We start from the raw sequence: 22,357 nt of genomic DNA on the forward strand, positions 1-22,357 counted from the left end.
ACATTTTCATATGTATTATGAATAGAAAACATTTCTCATTTCGCTGTTTATATATCCTGTCTTGCGACTAATGACTTATCTGTATTATAATGTACCTATTATAATTTGATACTCATTGACATATTGTCTAATGTACAATGAAATAAACTATATATAAACAATATGTTTTATAAAATCTATGCAAACATCTGTCACCGTGGTAAAGGGGGTTCGATTATATCCCAGCCTCCGTAGCACGACATTTTTGTTTTTGAAATCTATTTTTTTATTTTTTGTTAATAATTGCATGAAATTAATTTCATGTTACAACTTATCATAGCAATATCTTTTTTCAAATAATTTAATTATATTTGATTCGTGATATCACCAAAAGTATGTACTTAACTTATGAACCTTTTTTAAAACCAGTTTAAAACGAGATACATTTGGATAATCTATAATTGCAATATTATAGATTTCAAATTATTTGCTGCAATTATTTGAAAATTGAGAGGTTGCACTTAAAAGTATACGGAATATTTTCTGTATTTTTGTATCAAATTAAACTTCAGCACATGATTGACAACCTCATAGACATGCTTGAAGTATGACTGACATCTGGCAAATGAGCTAATATACAGTTTAAGATTATGAATGATAGACGCAAATTGTTGAATATAATAAAGAAACTATTTAGGTTCAAGCAGTGTGCGTATTATCCTTATAGTTCTATGTATAAATTCCATCCAATACCTAAATTATATAAACCTCTCGATTTTATTTTATATTTATTAAAGCTCCTTTTAGCGAATATAACAAACGAACGAAGCCAGCGTGAAGCCTCCTACTGGTCATCAGCGCCATTCGGGTAGAGGGTTGATGTACGAACAAGGGCCAAACATAACAAATAACAAACATTAATTAACAGCAATGCAATAACTACTGAGTGAAAAGAACAATACAGAAGCTATCAATAGCTACTCTCTACTAAATGGAATAACAGTTCCTCTGAACAAAGGAGGCACGCACCCGGATTCTAGCAGATGTTATATTGCGTATATCCATTATATATCGAAATGAAGGTTCTCTTTTTTTCATAATACATGTAATTACTTACATTAGGTATCACATGTAGGTATTGATGCTATACTATTAAATAAAAGATAATTATAAAGCTTTGTAAGACATCATTATTCAAGGAACGTTCGGTTTACATTGGTAATATTACTGCCTTTCAGTATTATTATTATATATTACTGTAGAAACAATACCATACAAGAGGATCGCGTTGAACAATTCCATACCAGAGCGTTGCGTTAAACATATGTCATATGACTGTGTGCAAAAACACAACAACAGAATACTACTCATAGTCGTAACTGTTTTCACTAAATGGAGTTTGATAGAACTACGTAAAACCTGGGCCTGGAATCGGTGCTTACTAACTGTGGGCCGTGACGACACAGGTTTGGATGCATGCGAGTGGATGGGGGAACACCGATTAAGAAAACAGAACAGTTTACATAATAATAATGAGTTCAACAGGTAAACATGAATAAGGATCTATTTTTACAGATGTAAACAAAAACTAAATAAACAACGGAGAAGTTATATAACAGTTAATCAAGTATTTGTTCATTCAGGTAGGTGATCAGGGTAGTCATGTATCGTAGTGAGTATTCATAAGTTTTTCCAATAGCAATGCGAATAACTCTTGTTTAGATTTCGTTTTGTATTAAATTGTTCGTTTGGGTTGTTATCATAATGCACCAGTCAATTGAAATCACTCCCCAAGGTCTGGGGGTACACCGGGGATAGCCGGGGAAATGGGCCGTGTTTTTACCTTCCAGGTTGCCCCGCAGTACCGGGTGAATGCGGTGGTTTTGCCTACGTGCCAAAAATAGGGGAAAATGGGCCTTACCTAGGGATCCTGGTGTGCGGGGGCATTTGGCGGGGATTTTACCAGCAGTTCGTCCGCGCAGGACGGTGATTTTACCCGGGCTTGTCTGGACCGAAAGTCAAAGTCCCCGCTTTTCCGCGGGCTGGGGGCGTGGTTACAATTGACTGGTGCATAACAGATGTTGCATTTTTCTTAAAATGAATAAACAACACTTAGCATTGTTGTAACGCTCGTATTGCTGTGTATCCTTCAAGAACATGTTATGGTTTGTGTACACAGGCTGTCAAAGAAATAAATCACTTCTTGAAACAAACCACCGTTGGGTGTGAGAACTACAAAGGCCTGGGTGAACAAGGATCAACACAGTGATATGTGTCTACCTGGTGAATCTCTACCTGAAGCATTTCAAATTGTACATCCGGAAAAACAAAACAAACAAACAAACAAACAACAAAAACAATGAATTGTATGTGGTCTGTAAAGGATCATGCAAGCAAAATTGCCATATCAACATCCAAAAATTATATTTAGATGGTAATTGACAGAAGTACAAACCAGGGAGCCGTCCACATGGGGCAGATTTTGTATACGGGTATATGTTGACGGGATGTGAGCGGCAGAAGGATCCAGAAGACAATAATGAAAAAAAATCATTTTTAAGCATTTTGAACACCAGCATTCATTGGAAACAATAAACTTCAACCAGTAAAATGTTGCATGTATATAAACCCTCTCAGCCTTCGATCTCTATGCCTGTTTTCGAGTTTTCGTAAAACCAAAGTCGATCTGTACGCCCGGGCGTCCTGGAAAACACCTACGGGTACGCCCTCGCACAAAGTTTACCTACTTTAAACAAACTACGCCTTTCAAAAACTTGCCATTTTGTCTCCTACCTTGTACCAAAACGACATTTATAATACTCTTAACGTCGATGTTATGCCATACAAAGGGATACTCGTATAGTAGTAAGTAGGATTGTGTAAACAAAAGGTTCAATGTAATAAAGAGGGGAAAGTGGTTTGATGAGGTACTTACCAGTCCATTGCATGCTCCTACAGCAACTCTAGAATAAGACTGGTTCAAAACACTTCCAATAAAATGGCAGTTTGTCTGAGTCTCAGAAAGGCGAGAAAAGGACGAATCCGTCACGTTTTTGAATCGATTTTTACGTCTTTCTATCACTAAACCAGGTGATATCAACTTCTCATTCTGTTGTAATTGCAAAACGTGAGGTTTATTGTCTATATGCACACTGTAATGAAGAGTATTTTCTGTAGATTGCACGTCGTCGTTAACACTGCGCCTGCGCAATGAATGACTCGGGTGTAAGGCGTAAGACACGTGACTGCCTTCACTGGTGACAAGAGATGGAATGATGACGTCATAATGTTTGAGACTGGCCAGAAATTCATCTGAAAAAAGGAAATAATAATATACCATAAAGGCATTGTATCGCTCAACCGTAATCAATTAAATATTTGCTTTAATTTGGCCTAATGAGCGGGTCATCTTGCCAAAATGACTCATTCTAGCTAACCCGGGAGTTGTTTACCATTCCGACCAAAATTTATTATGTCTGGTTAAAATATGTGACTGCATAGAAAATAAATGATTAATAGTTGACCGTATAACTTAGATATTTACTCTACATGGCCCTTTTGTATATCCATCAGAGATGAAGGCGATTGTTCTTGCCATGTTTCATCAACACTGTCCAATAAATCGGACTTTTCGAGTGAAAACAAGGTTTTCTCTGATACAACACACTCTTCTTTGAATTAAAACATTTGTTCTAAGCAATCTTTAAGGTGATCTGATGAAAATCATTGCGTGCTTTAATTTTTCTGAAGGAATTTGACCAAGTGACCTAGTTTCTTGTCTTACTGTACATATACCTTTAAATCTAAACTTAATTATATAAAGAACTTAAATCGTACCAACATTTATAAAAATGCTAAATAGCGTAAACAATTATATTTTTTATATGTTTATTACACATTTTGGTGAATCAAGGACCAGATGGGACCACAACGCAACCTTATGGGCCAGATAGGACCACAACGCAACCTAATGGGCCACATAGAACCACAACGCAACCTAATGGGCCACATAGAACCACAACGCAACCTAATGGGCCACATAGAACCACAACGCAACCTAATGGGCCACATAGAACCACAACGCAACCTAATGGGTCACATAGAACCACAACGCAACCTAATGGGCCAAATAGGATCATAACTCGACCTTATGGGCCCGATAGGACCACAACGCAACCTAATGGGCCACATAGAACCACAACGCAACCTAATGGGCCAGATAGGACCACAACGCAACCTAATGGGCCACATATAACCACAACGCAACCTAATGGGCCAGATAGGACCACAACGCAACCTAATGGGCCACATAGAATCACAACGCAACCTAATGGGCCACATAGAACCACAACGCAACCTAATGGGCCCGATAGGACCACAACGCAACCTAATGGGCCACATAGAACCACAACGCAACCTAATGGGCCACATAGAACCACAACGCAACCTAATGGGCCACATAGAACCACAACGCAACCTAATGGGCCACATAGAACCACAACGCAACCTAATGGGCCACATAGGACCACAACGCAACCTAATGGGCCACATAGAATCACAACGCAACCTAATGGGCCAAATAGGATCATAACTCGACCTTATGGGCCCGATAGGACCACAACGCAACCTTATGGGCCAGATAGGACCATAACTCGACCTAATGTACCAGAAAGGACCATAACGCAACCGTATGGGCCAGATAGGACCCTAACTCGACCTCATGGGCCAGATAGGACCACAACGCAACCTTATGGGTCAGATAGGACCCTAACTCGACATTATGGGTCAGATAGGACCACAACGCAACCTTGTGGGTCAGATAGGACCCTAACTCGACCTTATGGGTGAGATAGGACCAGAACTATATTTGTCAGGTATTTTATACTCAATGCATCGAGGTTTCTCTAACCACTGTACTACTAAACGATTCTATTAAAGTATGTGTCGTTGCTTGGATTGTCCCTATAGTTTCTTTTTGTACTGATTCAAAAGAGAAGATGGTTAAGTGTTTTCAAACCATTTGTGTATGAACGGACGACGAGCACCTACCGAGTTACTGCCTGTGTTATCCCGAGCATGGCAAATAGTGTTAAAAAGTGTTTGTGTTCTGGTGTATTAAAATAGCACCGTTTGCAAACAAATATCCGGGCTTTGCGTAAATTGATTCTGACTTCCATATTGTTCGTTCGCAACATGATATATGTCGAGATTGTAGATCATTTGTTAGTTAATGTATTTTATACCTCGGTATAGCCAAATAATGTAGGAAATGTCCGCAAATTAGGGATTAAATGTCATTATCGTATGTTGACAATTTGATAAGCCGAGATGCTTCTAGAGATAGATTAAATATTTTCCCTCTGCGGGGATATTGTTAAGCCCGTGTGATAGAGGCAGGGGGCCCGGGGTCATCTTACCCGGGTATTAGATGAATCAATCTCTCTAGCGGAGACAATAGGCGGGAACAATGGGTCGTCTAGCCCGCGGGCCGACATGGATGTGCGCCGTGTTAGTCAGCCAGATTAGGAGGCCCCGGAGTGTAATTGACAAACACCGGGTGAGAGGAATTCACATTATGTGTGTTTTAAATCACTCGTGATTAATTTAAATAGTTCATGGTGAGAAAGATTAAATAACTGAGCACATAAAGTTTTTTGTTACAATTTTACTTTAAACGTCCTAAATCATTCACCCAACTGAATAAGTAAACACTTTGATCATCAGAAGTACGCAACTCATTTTCATTGATCCCCAGGCGACTTAAACATATATTGTGCATATACAGTATATTCTACTGATACGTTGTATACGACAAAATTTGAGCAAAACGCCATGGAAAAATTGTAAAGATAACATAAAGCATTTCCGGCGGGTGATTTTGAAACTAATATGTGCCTTTGAATGACAGGGTTTTTAACGCGAGATATGTTTTAATTACATGACTGTCACATATCATATAACTTGGAATAATATCATATGACTTACAAAAAACGACAAGATGACTTTAAAATTCATACATGTCTGTTTCACGTCTTTTTATATAGTATTCGATGACGATGATATTACGACCACACAGACAGTCATACATGCTTTCCAGTGGCCTCTTCTCTATAATAGCGTATACAATTTCTATACTATATAATATATAAGTTAATTAAAAGTCAATTTCACGCCATATTCTACAAGTAAAAACCCATCCATGACTTATATATTCTCTTTCTTACATAAAACAAAATGGAAGTTACAAACGGCAATTTCTCGTTATAGACTTTATTGCGTTTTAGGTATGATAAGAGTCAACTTTTTGGAACGACCTTTATGTAAACGATATGAAAGTCTTAAATGTCAACATAGATTTTATTTAATAAACTGGTCTCATATTGGCAATAAATATAGCTTATCTTTGTCAGGGAATTTTGACTTTAAGACGCCGTGTATGTTTATTATTGTTTTTTTTTATCAAATTTGAAACTTGGCTAATATAATCAAACACATGATCTATGAGATGGTTATGTTATTAGTCACAACATTAATGATGATAGTGTTACATAATGGTTTACAAACCATATAATTTATCACACTGAACAACGCCAAAAGAAAACAAAAAGTAAATGATTTATAATGAAGAATCTACGTAACCTTCTGCTTCAAGAAGCGGCAGTAAATAAACACACACTTGTGCAAAGGTCAAATTCATATCTACTCAGCAAATATCAGCTTTAACATGATGTTTACAGTCATATTTATTGATAACTCGATATACAATGGAAAAAAGATTTGAGTTAATCATGAAAAATAATTTAAAGAAAAACAACATGATATTTATTGCAGAAAACAACTGCCTCCAATAGGACTCGAACTTATCAATCATTATATTTTAGACCACCCAAAACTATAGAAAAACATGACATTATGGAACACATATCAGAGAGCATGTCAATATAATATTTAATTTGGATAATTTAATGTTCATGTGCATATAACAACAACCCCTTTGGCATGCAAAATACCACAGACGCATGTATCATGTTTTACCATAGACAGTTTGTTAATACATATCTCTGGTTTAAACTTTATTCTGACTTCAATATATTATACCACTAGTGCAATACATATTGTTAAGATTGGATCGAGTTTGAATAATACATTAAATGTAATTAGAATAATGACAGAAATCACTGAACAGTTTGATTGTTGCAATACCACGCGAGCGTTCCACACAATTCAATTAATCAGCTTATCAAATGCATTTACATTTCAACAGCCAATTCATCAATGAATTAGAAATAGCTGAACGTATACATTGGTAGGAAGATAATGACAAACAAATGAATCTATGTTGCACACAAGAGTGTACTTAGTCGTTATTTTTTTAAAGTTTAAAGCACAGGAATGTCTCATCGTCATCGAATCAATTTATTTTATAATTTGAACTTACACTTTTATTTTAATTGGTCTGTTCATAAACAACTGACAAGATAAGATTTTCGCAGTGAACAACTGAACAAGGCTTTATGGGTCTGTATAAAAAGCAAATTTGGCTGCGATTTTCATACTCTTGTGACATGTTTGGCGAACTGCACGAGTAAGCTTAAGAAAATTAATTATCTTAAACACCTTGAAACACCTTTTACTGTCACACTGCAGACAAAATATTAGTTTGTCGAAAATGCTTTGTGATTTTATATCCCTTTTAAAGTCCTTAAATACACTCGTACACTAACAACCGTGTAATTTCAGCTAGAACATTAAGCCACCAGAATAACTAGATATGTACAAACTAAAAACATCGGATATCAAATTTAAAAAAAATAAATGCAATTATTTTGAACTAAGACGACTAGTTTAAGATTGGTTGACTTACCTTGTGAGTGAAACGCTTTTCCAAAAGAACACAGCAGTAGAATGCAGAAACATTTCAGTATATGATCACATCTGTGATTTCCTAGCCACAATGCCGTACTTTCCATGGCTTCGTTATCAAGTTTCCTTTTGCATCCGTCTTGAAATGTGGATTTAAGATTTTTAATTATAATCCGCTTGACGCTTCATAGTTCCAATGTTACCACTATTATTACATGCGCGAACAAGCCACTGGGAAACGTAACATAGTATTCCTCTGTTAAATATATTTCAGATCAGTACCTCCGCCAATAGCTGTCGCCAGTTGTGCTGAAGCATATTTCACAGTTCCATTTATTTATCACATCATTTCGAAACGACCTGGTTCAGAGCTGGTACATACTGTCACTCCGTTAATAGGCGGCAATATTCCCTCAACAGTCCTGAAAATACATACAAATATTATAATCATTCATAGATAGACGATTTTGTTAGGGAATATGCGTCGATGTTTAAGTTCAAGCATTTATGCAAACTGTTCAATTTCCCTACAACGGCTGTTGCGCTGTTTATTTTCGCTATGGATAAATCATCGATATAGAAAAACCATCAATGAAATATCTTTCTCTGATTTCATTGGTCGTTATCGCTTATAGTCACCAAAACGAAACTAAAAAAACTTTTTTTAAATGAATTCTGTATATTTCTTATTTGTATAAATATGAATAAAAAATGCCAATCGAATATACATCTTAAAGCTGCACTCTCACAGAATGGCCGTTTTGACAATTTATATTTTTGTTTTTGTTTCGGAATAAACCATTTTTGGGGTTAACTTGTGTGGAATCCGATGATATAAAATTGCTTGCTGACAAAAGATCAGATCGTAGTGTTTCATATTTACACTAAAAAAGGAGTGTCGGCTTTAATGGTATTAATTGGTCCATCTCATCAACGGCCGTGCGACAAAAATTGCAAAAAATTAGTTAAACTTTGCCTTAACTGACCAATTATTCTCGTAGTTTCGAAATAGATGTTATAATAACTCTGAAACAGTCATTTGAAAAATCAATCGTACGATACGTAGGTGCGTTGAAATGCTGGACACTTAAGTGTATGTGCTGGAAGAGAGCAAATGACATTTAGTCGCATCCATGATTCACTTGCACCTTTGACTTTGGATGTCAAGAGACATGGTCCAAGGTAACCCCACTAATTAAAGTCCAAATTGCTCTGAAAACTCTTATCAAAGGCGGGCATTAACTTCTGTGCATGCAATAGCTTAATTACGTTTTGCAAATGCGTCCCAGTAAAGTCCCAATATTATAGTTATGATGTGCATAATTGCGGTGGGTTGGCGTTCAAATTCATTATTGCATTGAGAGGCATTTCCTTTGAAGCTCCTTAAGTGTGCAGCAGCGAGGGCTTCAGTTGTTGTACTCGGTGCAACAGATAATGTTTCCCTATTAAGATAGGCGGCTAGATTAACTCATTTACACTAATTACCAATTACTAAGAGTCGGACGCCTAATATACTTAGGACACTCAAACACTTATTTTGGCGTAAACTGTGTTTTCTGACATTGTGATTTAAACCAAAACAATGAATTGCAGTCATTTAATCATTGGAATATTTTTATTGATTGACACTTCACTTTCCAATCAGCCCAATAATGTGTTTTGTTTTAGTTTTAAACGTTAACATAACAAATTGTTTTACACATGCGATCATACATTTGAAGACTCACAATTTATTTCAAATTAGATTGATTTTACTTTCCCTGAGCACGTACAGAAGATTGGATATACTTACATTAACTTTATCACTTTATCGTATACATCAAGCGCCGTAAACTCCGTTTGCACTTGTTCGTGAATTAAACCTCCATTCATATATTTATTGCACATTTACTCGGTATGGCTCTTGCTATGACAGAAAGGTAGAATGAAAGTAAATAATAACTCTAATGTTTAAGGCTATTTAACTTGCCGCGTCTAACCTAGATCTGTATGGATATTATACCTATCAACCCATATTTTATGAATTCGCAATCTTGTCTACTTGGCTAATAAGGCATAATAGTCTATCGGCAAAAATACAAATATTGTTGAGATTAAAGGGGAAAAGACGCGTGAACGTTGTCACATTTCACCACCATGGCCTTTAAAGCTGCACTCTCACAGATTAAACGTTTTTTTTTTTTTGTTGTTGTTTTTTTTGTCTTAGAACGAACCATTTTTTACGAAAATCCATGGAAACCAGTTATATAAAACTCCAGACAAAAAAATGAGATCGCAGATTTTTATATTTAAATTCAAAAATTGATGTGTTATGGATTTTTCTTAAACCGTTAGTAACGCTTCAAGCCGTAAAACATTAATTTTCGAACGGAAATATGAAATCTACGATCTGAGTTTTTGTCAGCAATCTTATATCATTGGTTTGCAGATATTTACCCAAAAATGCCTTTTCAAAGACAAAAAATAAAAAAAGTTGTAAAAATGGTTAATCTGTGAGAGTGCAGCTTTAACACTAAAATGTGGTATTCTTAAGTGCTTTTCATGGGAGTTAAAGCATGAACAATATTATTACAATACATTGATCTTTCTTTATTTGTATAGTGCTATTTTCCAGCAGTTAATTTCACATGCTGTGGTACTCAGTTAATGCGAGTATTCTGTTTGTGCATATGAAAAATTATTTTTTCGACGAAAGTTATCTTTAAAAAATGATGTACAAAAGATGTGCATCCGAATACAATCCCGTGCCTAATTACATTTGTCGTGTTATTCCGGTCATCCGCGTGGACATCAGCGGTACATTCGGACACAAATCTAAAATGTTTATCATAATAGTATTCATTCTTTCATTGAATGCATATATTTTGAGGACGACCTAATAATTCAATAGGTTATCTGTTTATACGTTCCACAAGGGAGGTAACGCAGATATCAAGAAGCTCTTTACTATGAATAGTTACCATTCATGCGAATGTGATTCTATATCATACTTACAAATATACATAAAATACATACATTTATAATATAATTATATCCTTGATAAAGCGGCATTCAGGCGTGACATAAAAATATTTTGAATTATTTCCTTTTGCCATTACATTACTTTCCTTGCTAATAATATTTATGCTATGTCATCACAAAGTTCCTCTTCATGGTCTTAAATATTATCACGACCTAAATTCATAACAATGATGGATTCATGGTCAGGAATTATTGTATCTCATTTACAAGTGTTTAAACTTTGATGACCACATGAAATTTTCACCATACGTGTTTAGTTAATATACAGAGTACATGTATATCCGAACTCATATAATAGTTTATATTAACTTCTTTTGAAGAAACAATAGCAATATTTAAACAGTGTTATAAATATTTACCTACTCTTTAAAGCTGTACTTTCACAGATTGACATTTTAAAAAAAAATGTCTCTAAATCAGCTGATTTAGGCATCAATGCCTTCAAATTTATTCAGTCATATGCGTTAGAAATGTTTTTAGCCATAAAACATCAATTTTCGAACATAGATATGAAAACCGCTCTCAGCTTTTCTGTCAGCAGCCTTATAACGCGTATATTCATAGACATATGTGTGGATAATATTGCTTATAATATTAAAAAATGGTGATGCTGAATGTTATGATGATGAGTGTAACTACTTAAACAATGTTATTACAAGAATTTAAATGTATACAGAAGTAACTCATGCCATGTAAATATATAGATCAAATTTAGTACAATGTAGAAGTTTGTATAAAATACCGTTAGAAATAAGAAATATATTTATGATAGACTGCAAACACAAAAGCTAGAAAATGCTAGATGATCTAATGCCAGAATGTTTTGAAATTGTTAAAAGATTCTTTTGTAAAATGTGACATACTAAATTTGACAAATAAAGATTTTCTTGAATATTTTTAAGGCTTTTAATGACACAGACTCAACTGTTTATCAACCTGATGAAGATATTATACATTTCCATGATAATAGCTATGCTCTTGGAGAATTGCATTCTGTGTTTGTGGAATGGCATGAATCATTTACTAATGCTGAAGTTGTTATGGCATGCAAGCAATTACATAATGGTAAAGCAGCTGGGCCTGATTTTCTGTTAAATGAGTGTTTTTTAAGTATGGTATAATTAGTGATAGCTTTTCGAATGTTGTATGCATTTTGTTAATTAAGCTCTTTCATGGTGAGCATTTTCCAGAGGCATGGTCAGAAGGCTTCATAGTTCCGATACACAAGAAAGTGGATAAAGATAATTCTAATAATTATAGGGCAAAACATTAGTAAGCACTTTTGGTAAATTGTTAACTAAAGTGATACATATAACATATTTAATGTTTGGGCCGAAAAGTACCTTGTATATTGAGGCTCCGACAGGTTTTAGGCAGAATATGGATGCTGTTTACAATTTGTTTTGTACTTTATTCACTGATTAATTATTTATTGGAGTATAATACGAAATTGTATCTGTATTTTTGTGGATTTAACGAAGGCGTGATTTATCAAATGGTATAATTTTTTGAAATTAAGAATGAAAGAAAGACACGGATAGTCTTATATCAGATTACTTTCAGGAAGGCCTTTCTTATGGTAATATTGTAACCGTTTTGGGTAAAAGTCATATAATTCAAATTAGTTTACGTCATTTGCACAGAGTACTGAGATGCAGATGACACCTCTGTACCACCGTATTATGTTTATAAAATCTATGTATGCAACTGTTAAATGAATAATTAAAATTAATTGTACAAAAAGTAATGAAGATCTTACAGCTGAGGTGTGAGACAAGGAGAAGGTTTAACTCTTTTTTTTATTTTCTATGCATTTAAATGATATAGTAGAATACTATATGCTGAATTGTTTCAACGGTATTGATATAAGTACGTTAAAACTGTTCATGTTGTTATATGCTGATTATATGGTTAATATGGCTGCATCTAAAAATGAACAAAAGTAAGGTTGAGTGTTATTTGAAGAGTATTGTAATAGATACAAATTAAGTGTAAACTATGCCAAGACAAAAGAAATGATTTATTTAAAAAGGTGGACTGCAGAGTTACACCGGTAACCCTGTATAGTTACACTGGTAATCCTGTGTAGTTACACCGGTAACCCTGTATAGTTACACAGGTAATCCTGTGCAGTTACACCGGTAACCCTGTATAGCTACACAGGTAATCCTGTGTAGTTACACCGGTAACCCTGTATAGTTACACTGGTAATCCTGTGTAGTTACACCGGTAACCCTGTATAGTTATTCAGGTAATCATGTGCAGTTACACCGGAAACCCTGTATAGTTACACTGGTAATCCTGTGTAGTTACACTGGAAACCCTGTATAGTAACACTGGAAACCCTGTGTAGTTACACCGGTAACCCTGTATGGTTACACAGGTAATCGCAATCCTGTATAGTTACACCGGTAACCATGTATGGTTACACTGGCGATCCTGTATAGTTACACCGGCAATCCTGTATAGTTACACTGGTAATCCTGAACAGTTACACCGGCAATCCTGTATAGTTACACTGGTAATCCTGAACAGTTACACCGGCAATCCTGTATAGTAACACTGGTAACCATGTACAGTTACACCGGCAATCCTGCATAGGTACACTGGTAACCATGTACAGTTACACCGGCAATCCTGCATAGGTACACTGGTAACCATGTACAGTTACACCGGCAATCCTGCATAGGTACACTGATCACCATGTACAGTTACACCGGCAATCCTGCATAGGTACACTGGTCACCATGTACAGTTACACCGGCAATCCTGCATAGGTACACTGGTCACCATGTACAGTTACACCGGCAATCCTGCATAGGTACACTGGTCACCATGTACAGTTACACCGGCAATCCTGCATAGGTACACTGGTGGTCACCATGTACAGTTACACCGGCACTCCTGCATAGGTACACTGGTGACCCTGTACAGGTACACCGGCACTCCTGCATAGGTACACTGGTGATCCTGTACAGGTACACCGGTAATCCTGTAGAGTTACACTGGTAATCCTGTACAGGTTCACCGGTAATCCTGTAGAGTTACACTGGTAATCCTGTATAGGTACACCGGTAATCCTGTATAGTTACACTTGTAATCCTGTACAAGTACACCGGTAATTCTGTATAGTTACACTGGTAATCCTGTACAGGTACACCGGTAATCCTGTATAGTTGCACTGGTGATCCTGTACAGGTACACCGGTAATCCTGTATAGTTGCACTGGTGACCCTGTACAGGTACACCGGTAATCCTGTATAGGTGCACTGGTAACCCTGTACAGTTACACCGGCAATCCTGTATAGGTGCACTGGTAACCCTGTACAGTTACACCGGCAATCCTGTATAGGTGCACTGGTAACCCTGTACAGTTACACCGGCAATCCTGTATAGGTGCACTGGTAACCCTGTACAGTAACACCGGTAATCCTGTATAGGTGCACTGGTAACCCTGTACAGTTACACCGGCAATCCTGTATAGGTGCACTGGTAACCCTGAACAGTTACACCGGCAATCCTGTATAGGTGCACTGGTAACCCTGTACAGTTACACAGGCAATCCTGTATAGGTGCACTGGTAACCCTGTACAGTTACACCGGTAATCCTGTATAGGTGCACTGGTAACCCTGTACAGTTACACCGGCAATCCTGTATAGGTGCACTGGTAACCCTGTACAGTAACACCGGCAATCCTGTATAGGTGCACTGGTAACCCTGTACAGTTACACCGGCAATACTGTATAGTTACACAGGTAACCCTGTACAGTTACACCGGCAATACTGTATAGTTACACAGGTAACCCTGTACAGTTACACCGGTAATACTGTATAGTTACACAGGTAACACTGTATAGTAACACTGGTTATCCTGTATAGATACTTTGGTAATCATGTATAGTTACATGGGTAATCATGTATAGTTACACTGGAAATCCTGTATATTAACAGTGGTAATACTGTATAGTTACCCAGGTTATCATGGAAAGTTACACTGGAAATCCTGTATAGTTACACTGGTAAAACTATGTAGTCACACCGGTAATCCTGTACAGTTACACTGGTAATACTGTATAGTTACACTGGTTATCCTGTATAGTTACACTGGATCCTGTATAGTTACACTGGTAATTCTGTATAGTTACACAGGTAATCCTGTACAATATCAAGGGTAATCATGTATAGTTACACAGGTAATCATGTAAAGTTACACTGGTAATCCTGTGTAATTACACGGGTAATTCAGTGTAGTTACACCGGTAATGCTGTACAGATACACGTGTAATCCTGTATAGGTATACTGGTTATCCTTTATAGTTACACCGGTAATCCTGTACAGTTACACTGGTAATCCTGTATAGTTACACCGGTAATCCTGTATAGTTACACTGGTTATCCTGTATGGTTACACCGATAATCCTGTATAGTTACACTGGTAATTCTGTATAGTTACACAGGTAATCCTTTATAGTTACACTGGTAATTTTGAATAGTTTCACTGGTTATCCTGTATGGTTACACCGATAATCCTGTATAGTTACACTGGTTATCCTGTATGGTTACACCGGTAATCCTGTATAGTTACACTGGTAATCCTGTATAGTTACACTGGTTATCCTGTATGGTTACACCGGTAATCCTGTATAGTTACACTGGTAATTCTGTATACTTACACCGGTAATCCTGTATAGTTACACTGGTAATCCTGTATAGTTACACCTGTAATTCTGTATAGTTTCACTGGTTATAGCTGCAAAACAATTTAACAGTACAATTGATACTTCCGAGGCAAGTCTAGAAGCCCAACAAATATTACAGACTCTGTTTAAAGGCACGATGCTTAGGCCACTAAACAAGAGACACACGACGCACAAACAACACAGGCCGACCACAACTGCGGCAACGTATGGCATCAATGCTAAGTCTTGTAGGGACTACCACCGTAGAACGGTCATGGAGACAGGTATAAATAACAACAGATATCAATGACGTACCAGACCTGTTACCTTTCTTGCCTTGCAATACGAAAAGGGTAGAACTCCTTCCAGAAAAGCGTTGGAAATTCGTATTCGTTCATAGAATCCATCTAGATAGGGTGTTGACTTTGTTGCTATTTAAGAGTTAGGTTTTTGTATCCCTTGCTCATGTTCTGTACTTGGAAATGGAATTGTGAACACGTTTATGAGCAGATTCATGGAAGGAAGAAAGGTTGGTTAGGTGAAAGATGGGGCGAAGTTGAAAAACATGCAATTTTGGAATCCCAAGAAAGTTATCTCCGTAACATGGGCATGAACTTGTCAACACGGCAATTGCTTGAAAAGAAACAACATCAATCTGAGAGTGAGCTATTTGGTATGATATAGTTCAAAAGAAGATACTTATTTTAGACAAAAGTTTATTTCAGGATGCGATTTTTTCTGCCGCAAACGTAAAAACAGTTCTGAGAAGAATGTTGCATTAAGTGTACTTGCAGTTGGGAATAAGCATGGATTCAGTACGGCTACGAAAACATAGATTAGGGGAAGATCAACCTTTAATAAATGAGAAAGACAGGCCGCCATCAATCTTCGATAAGGATTTTGGGGAAGAGACTGTTGAACGAGGCAATTGCTGAAAAATTATGGTCCTTGAAGAAACTGATAAGACCACAGGGCTTGATAGAAAATACCGCAAATAAAATGCATGAGGTAAGTTTATTGCTTAAATTTAATGATATGTAAATACTATTTAATTTCCTGCTAGACTTTCCCTCTCAACAGTGGTTTTGCAAAACCCCATTTACTGATTAAGATATACCATCGATGTCTCAATCAAAATTCAAGTCTTCTGCTTATACATATTTGTCAAAGATAGGGTGGTGGCTACAAAACAAGTTAATATTTTTTCATTTATTTTGGTGTCATTTTTTGTTAAATCTTTAGATTTACCAAAGTCATACCCCGTTCTCCCTGTCCTCACTGGCTGAAGCTGTGTTCTTATATTAGCATGTAGAATATGCAGTTTCCTTGCAACATCCTCTTCAGGAAAATGTGGACATGGACAAATTTTGCAATACCAACAGTTGTTTATGCAATTCCTGCATAAAAATGATCAGATTGGATAATAGATAATTGCACACGGTCATTTAAAATACTTGTATATTTTATCAAGTGAATACACTGAAATCATCAAAAGAAATTCAACGTCTGCCAGTTAATTGGACTTTTGCACCCCTCAACAAAAATAACTGTGGAAGATGTGAACACTCATACAGTTGGTATTACAGACGGCATTGATAAATATTCAAGTCAGTAGGAGAATATATCTAAGCAAGTAAGAAGCTAAGATTCCAGTATTAGAAACTCCACAAGGATAAGTACAAACTCATAGTGGATGCGACACAAGCTCTAGCTCGAATCTTAAAGCTACATGATAAATTGTTTAAAGTAGTTATAGTCCTTTAGAAGAGGCAAGAAAGGGAGATGTTCAGGCTTCTTCATCCAATTTTGATGACAATGAGCATTCTGAAAATCATACACTGAAAATATATAGCATATAACGTATGTGAATGTCAGTGTAAAACATTTTCATTTATCAGAAAGAATGCATTCTGTTTCTCCTAAATCCTGCCATAAATATATTGTAGAGATCACCTGGTGTCAAAATTATACAAAGCTGTCCTGAACCCATGAAAAATGACAAAGCATCTTATAACGCCTACTAAACATTTCCATTCAGAACCGTTATGAATGAGGCCCATGAAGATTATGAGTATTACTCATAGGACAGAAAAAAAAGGTTTTGATCAACTGTTTTTTGAGGATATTGACAAGTGTGATGTTTGGTGAAATCAATGATGTACTGGCATAGCATCATCCATCATCCGTTAAAAAATAGTTTCAGGCAAGGAAGTTGTAAAGACAACATATGGTTGAGCCCACCATTGAAGCATGCGGGCCCATCGCAGGATGTAAAAGTAACCATTGGTATAGCTGCAGCCATGCACAACATAGGTGCAGGTTGAGCAGACCATTGTAGCAGGTGGGGCTAACCCATGCAAAAATATACAAGTAACCATTGATATAGCTGCAGCCATGCACATCACAGATACAGGTTGGACACACCTTTGTAGCATGCGGCGTTTACTCATCCATTGATGTGCCAGTAACCATTTATATAGCTGCAGCCATGCACATCACAAGTGTAAAGTCCAAATGGAAGAAACTAAGACGGAAGAAAGTAAGAAAAGACACAGAATGTGAAGATGCCATGAAACAGATAGAGTAGTAGACTCGTGAGGCGTAGCTACATATAGATGCCATGAAACAGATAGAGTAGTAGACTAGTGAGGCGTAGCTACATATAGGCCTTGTAGGCCTGGACCTACAACTTTCTTGAAAAATGACAAAATTTAAATAACCCCAAAATGTAATAAAATAATAACAACTCAAAACTTAAATATAATGTTTTTATTACAAAAGCAAGTCTGGTGGGTAATTAAACTATGTGCCGGGTGTTTTGCTTGATTTTATTGTATTCATTGCATATACATTGAAGTTTGTGTAATGAACATATAAAATGGATGTAATTGTGCCTTTTGTTTTTCTCTTGGAATGCTCCAAAATTGCACTATTTTGCTTCTAATTTAAAGAAATCTTTTGGGTGGGTATCCCCGAACTCACCTAGAACCATCGGGCCTACAAGTGTAGCAGAAACCGATAAATTAGCTAATGGTGCAGAATTAAACAATAATCTGAGTTGTCTGATTTGAAAAAAAAGTTTCAAGCTAAAAGACGAAATTAGAGAAGTTGAACGTTTATACAATATCAGTTGAAAGTTAACAAAATATGTTAATTGTTTAAGTAATTCGACCAACATAACATTATTTTGGCATAATTTGAAAGGTTTTGTATGCAAAAATCGAAGATGTAATTTTACCGAAAATAATCAGTTGAGATAAAGAGTAAAACACAAACTGTAATTACGTGGTGAATAGTGCACTTATTATCATTATATAGTTCTACATATTAGTTTAGTAATCAAATATATGTTGAAATACCACAATTATATTGGTTAATGGAGTTATGTGTTATCAGGCTATTTTGTGAGTCGGATTACTTAAAGTGTTATGAAATCACATCCTTTTCTTAGCTCTATTCATGGTCATAACGGCTTAAGTATAACTTGTCGGCTTTTGATAATTTTGCACGTTGATAAACTATTCGCCAGATAAAGGCAACTGTTCTAGTTTCATTCCACATATATTACATGTAAAAATAACATTTTCGCAATGTTTTTTGAATGCGCAGTGGTTTTAACTGTCTTGTTAAAGTATGCCAATGGGATACACTCTGGTGCAAGACAGGTTCTGGTGGAAACATCCTTAGGTACTATTGCAGGACTGGAATATGACAGCAAATTCTTTGGAATATCACGAACTATGCGGAGTTTCAAAGGAATACCGTATGCGGAGCCACCAGTGGGGGAACTGCGCTTCAGGAAGCCGGTACCGAAGAGCCTGTTTGAGGGAACTTTCGAGGCGACACGTCACGGCCCCGCGTGTCTGCAGGTGGATCTCGGTATCCAGCCACCGACAGGGATCAGATACTCGGAGGACTGCCTCTTCCTCAACATATACACACCACGGGTACGTCATATCATGTACGCAGGAGTCACGCGCATGGCTAGTGATGCTGTACTGAATGTACGAAGTACAACTAAGGCTTACGAGCAATATTTGTTTAACGTTTTATCATCTTAAGCATGAAGCTAAAAAGTATCTAGTCATAAATAACATAAATTAAAATATTGTTCTTCATACGAATTCACCATTCTCTATTTACTACAGCTGGTTTGTATATGTATATATATAAAATATATATTTATAAACGCTATTATATTTAGGTAGGCGTGAAAGAGCGGTTGCCGATTATGATTTGGTTCCACGGTGGAGGATTCGTTGCCGGAAGCTCTAATATGTATATTGGCGATCACCTGGCCGCCTTTGGTCAGGTTGTCGTGGTAACTGTGAACTTCCGGTTGACAGTGTTTGGTTTTCTCAGCACAGTTGATGACAGTTCGCGTGGGAATTATGGCCTGTGGGACCAACATCTTGCTATAAAGTGGATACACGACAACGCGGCCGCCTTCAATGGAGACGCCTCTCGCGTGACGCTGTTCGGGGAGTCAGCCGGGGGAGCCGCCGTCATGTTCCAGGGAATGTTTCCTGGAAATGAAAGACTCGTTCACAGGGCCATCCTGCAGAGTGGAACTGCTCTGGCCTTCTGGGCTGTTGAGCGTGAACCACTACACAAAGCAAAACGATTAGGGTCATACCTAAACTGTACCTCAGAGATTACCAGTAAACTTGCTGAATGTTTACGGAGCGTTGATGCGGAACAACTGATATCGATCGTTCGTGATGTAGATGGGGAATTCTTCACGTTTCCGAATCCGTTTATTCCATCAGTTGATAATAAATTCATTGACTGGGAAATTGACGCGATAGAGTCTAGTGTACAAACAGGGGCCTGCAAATATACTAAAAATTCATCTAGGTTTTCAAGTCTGGACGTTATGGTAGGGATGACAGCAGATGAAGGAAGTTTGGCTCTTGGACAACTATTCGGGGTCGCTGATGTTGAAAATTTCACACCAAATCGCAAGGAGTTTAAAAACGTCCATATTCCGATAGCATTGTTTCAGAGATTTTACAAAAAATATCGAAACAGTGATTTGATAAACGAATTGGTAGCACATGAATATACAGATGCCTTTGTCACAGAACGCAGTAGCGGGTACAGAAACACTTTCCTGGCATTACATTCCGACTCAATTATGCTTGACCCATTGTATCGCACTTTAGAGCTACATGCATGCCCACAAGGCCGGAAATCGTACATGTACGTGCTGGCGGACGAGCTAGAGGACCGGCCGTTCTTCCAGGTGGACTGGTTCCGCGGGGCCGGTCATGGAGACGAACTTCCCCTGCTGTTCGGGTTCAGCAATCCGACGGGCGTGGGCGAACGCCACCAATACCATGCCGACAAGGATTGGAAGGTGCGCCTATCTCAATACATCATGACCATGTGGACGAACTTCGCCCAAACTGGGTAAATATGACCTCTACTATATACTTCTAGGTTATAAAGGATAATTTTATTCTTAGTGGTAATTTATTTATCGTTTTTTAAATTCATGTTTTGTTTTGTATTTTGAAGTTCAATATTGAACATGTGTGGCATTATACTTGTGAGCACTAGTTTTTGAACAACTGGCCTTATTGTCTGCTTAAACACGAACTTGATGTCACAGTCCAATTGTCTGAACATATGGCTAGTATTGATAGCATCAAAATTGCCCTTTTTTATTTTCAGAGATCCTAACAGTCCAGAAAGGATCCCTGTTTCGTGGAAACCATATGAGGACAGCACTAAGTTTTACCTCGAAATTTCCCGCAGTATGACGAAGAAAAATTTGAAACATTCCTACCGTACCAAACAAGCATACTTCTGGAGACACGTTGTACCTCAAATGTTAAACATGTACAACTCATGTGCAACAGCCTTTGACTCTCTGAATTCTCATTTCAGCACATCGAAGTCAGATTTCTGTACATCAAAGGAATGCCATCCCTAGAATGCATGTCATATCCTTTCTTGAAACAACAACTATTTAGAATGTCGGCTTATATACATAGATCTCGACTCTTTAAAGCTGCACTCTCACAGATTGAGCGTTTTGACAACTTTTTCTGTCTTGGAACGAGCCAATATTTGCGAATATCTATGGAAACCAGTTATTTAAGACTGCTGACAAAAAAAAATAGATCGCAAATTTTTATCTTTAAGTTTAAAAATTGAAGTTTTATGCAATTTTCTTAAACCGTTAGTAACGCTTCAAGCCGTAAAACATTAATGTTCGAACGGAAATGTGGAAATCTACGATATGATTTTTTGTTAGCAATCTTATTATATCATTAGTTTGCAGATATTCGCACAAAAATATGTTCTTTCCAAGACAAAAAAAAAATAAAAAAAAAGTTGTAAAAATGGTAAATCTGTGAGAGTGCAGCATGCAGCTTAAATATGTCAAAATGATACGCTTTCTCAAAATCCTGAACACTTGCTGATTACACTGACTGGTGTTGTAACCATATGAGAAGGCCCGCGTATGACACTGTTATATAACGAGAATATCTTATCAGCTGGCGTTCAACAATATGTCCTACGATCAAGACTTTCAGTGTCACAATTTCATGAAATTAAATTGAAAGTTTTACTTGCAAAATCAAATAAACTTTGTCTTTACTGGCAAATAAAATTATTAATTTCAAAAACAAAAGTATAACTATTCCGAAACATGAGTTTAAAAAAGATATCGTACGACAAGTGAGTTTGTAAGATGGACACATTATCGATACACATGGTGTAAACATATTTATAATAATCATAATAAACCAAATACATAATTGTCTCAAAAATAAATTGTATATACATATATCTAAACTAAACG

General features: G+C 36.8%; 2 protein-coding genes across 4 annotated transcripts in view; one reads left to right on the forward strand and one right to left on the reverse strand.

The window, feature by feature from the left end:
• LOC128228077 (A disintegrin and metalloproteinase with thrombospondin motifs 7-like) overlaps positions 1-9,723 on the reverse strand; it is a 61,991-nt gene extending 52,268 nt beyond the window's left edge. The window contains exons 1-3 of one of the 2 annotated variants that reach the window (XM_052939164.1): positions 9,635-9,723; positions 7,844-8,264; positions 2,915-3,291 (exon numbers count right to left, since the gene is read on the reverse strand). In XM_052939164.1, the coding sequence (XP_052795124.1) occupies positions 2,915-3,291; positions 7,844-7,949 (483 nt within the window). In that variant the 5' untranslated portion in view covers positions 7,950-8,264; positions 9,635-9,723. Of the gene's footprint in view, positions 1-2,914; positions 3,292-7,843; positions 8,360-9,634 lie in introns of those variants that run through there. The other variant, XM_052939163.1, reaches the window with a different exon arrangement.
• LOC128228078 (cholinesterase 1-like) lies at positions 1,471-22,310 on the forward strand. Of its 2 annotated transcripts, XM_052939167.1 has the most exons (4): positions 1,471-1,524; positions 19,243-19,490; positions 19,748-20,955; positions 21,220-22,310. In XM_052939167.1, exons 1-4 carry the CDS (start codon positions 1,512-1,514, stop codon positions 21,479-21,481), a joined length of 1,731 nt encoding a protein of 576 aa, XP_052795127.1. In that variant the 5' UTR covers positions 1,471-1,511; the 3' UTR covers positions 21,482-22,310. The 2 variants fall into 2 exon arrangements, with proteins under 2 accessions (XP_052795127.1, XP_052795126.1); XM_052939166.1 differs by lacking the exon at positions 1,471-1,524 and having other exon boundaries at positions 19,091-19,490.
• Positions 22,311-22,357: the final 47 nt, after the last annotated feature.

This window comes from Mya arenaria, chromosome 3 (genome assembly GCF_026914265.1).
Source record: "Mya arenaria isolate MELC-2E11 chromosome 3, ASM2691426v1".
NCBI classification, from domain to species: Eukaryota; Metazoa; Mollusca; class Bivalvia; order Myida; family Myidae; genus Mya; species Mya arenaria.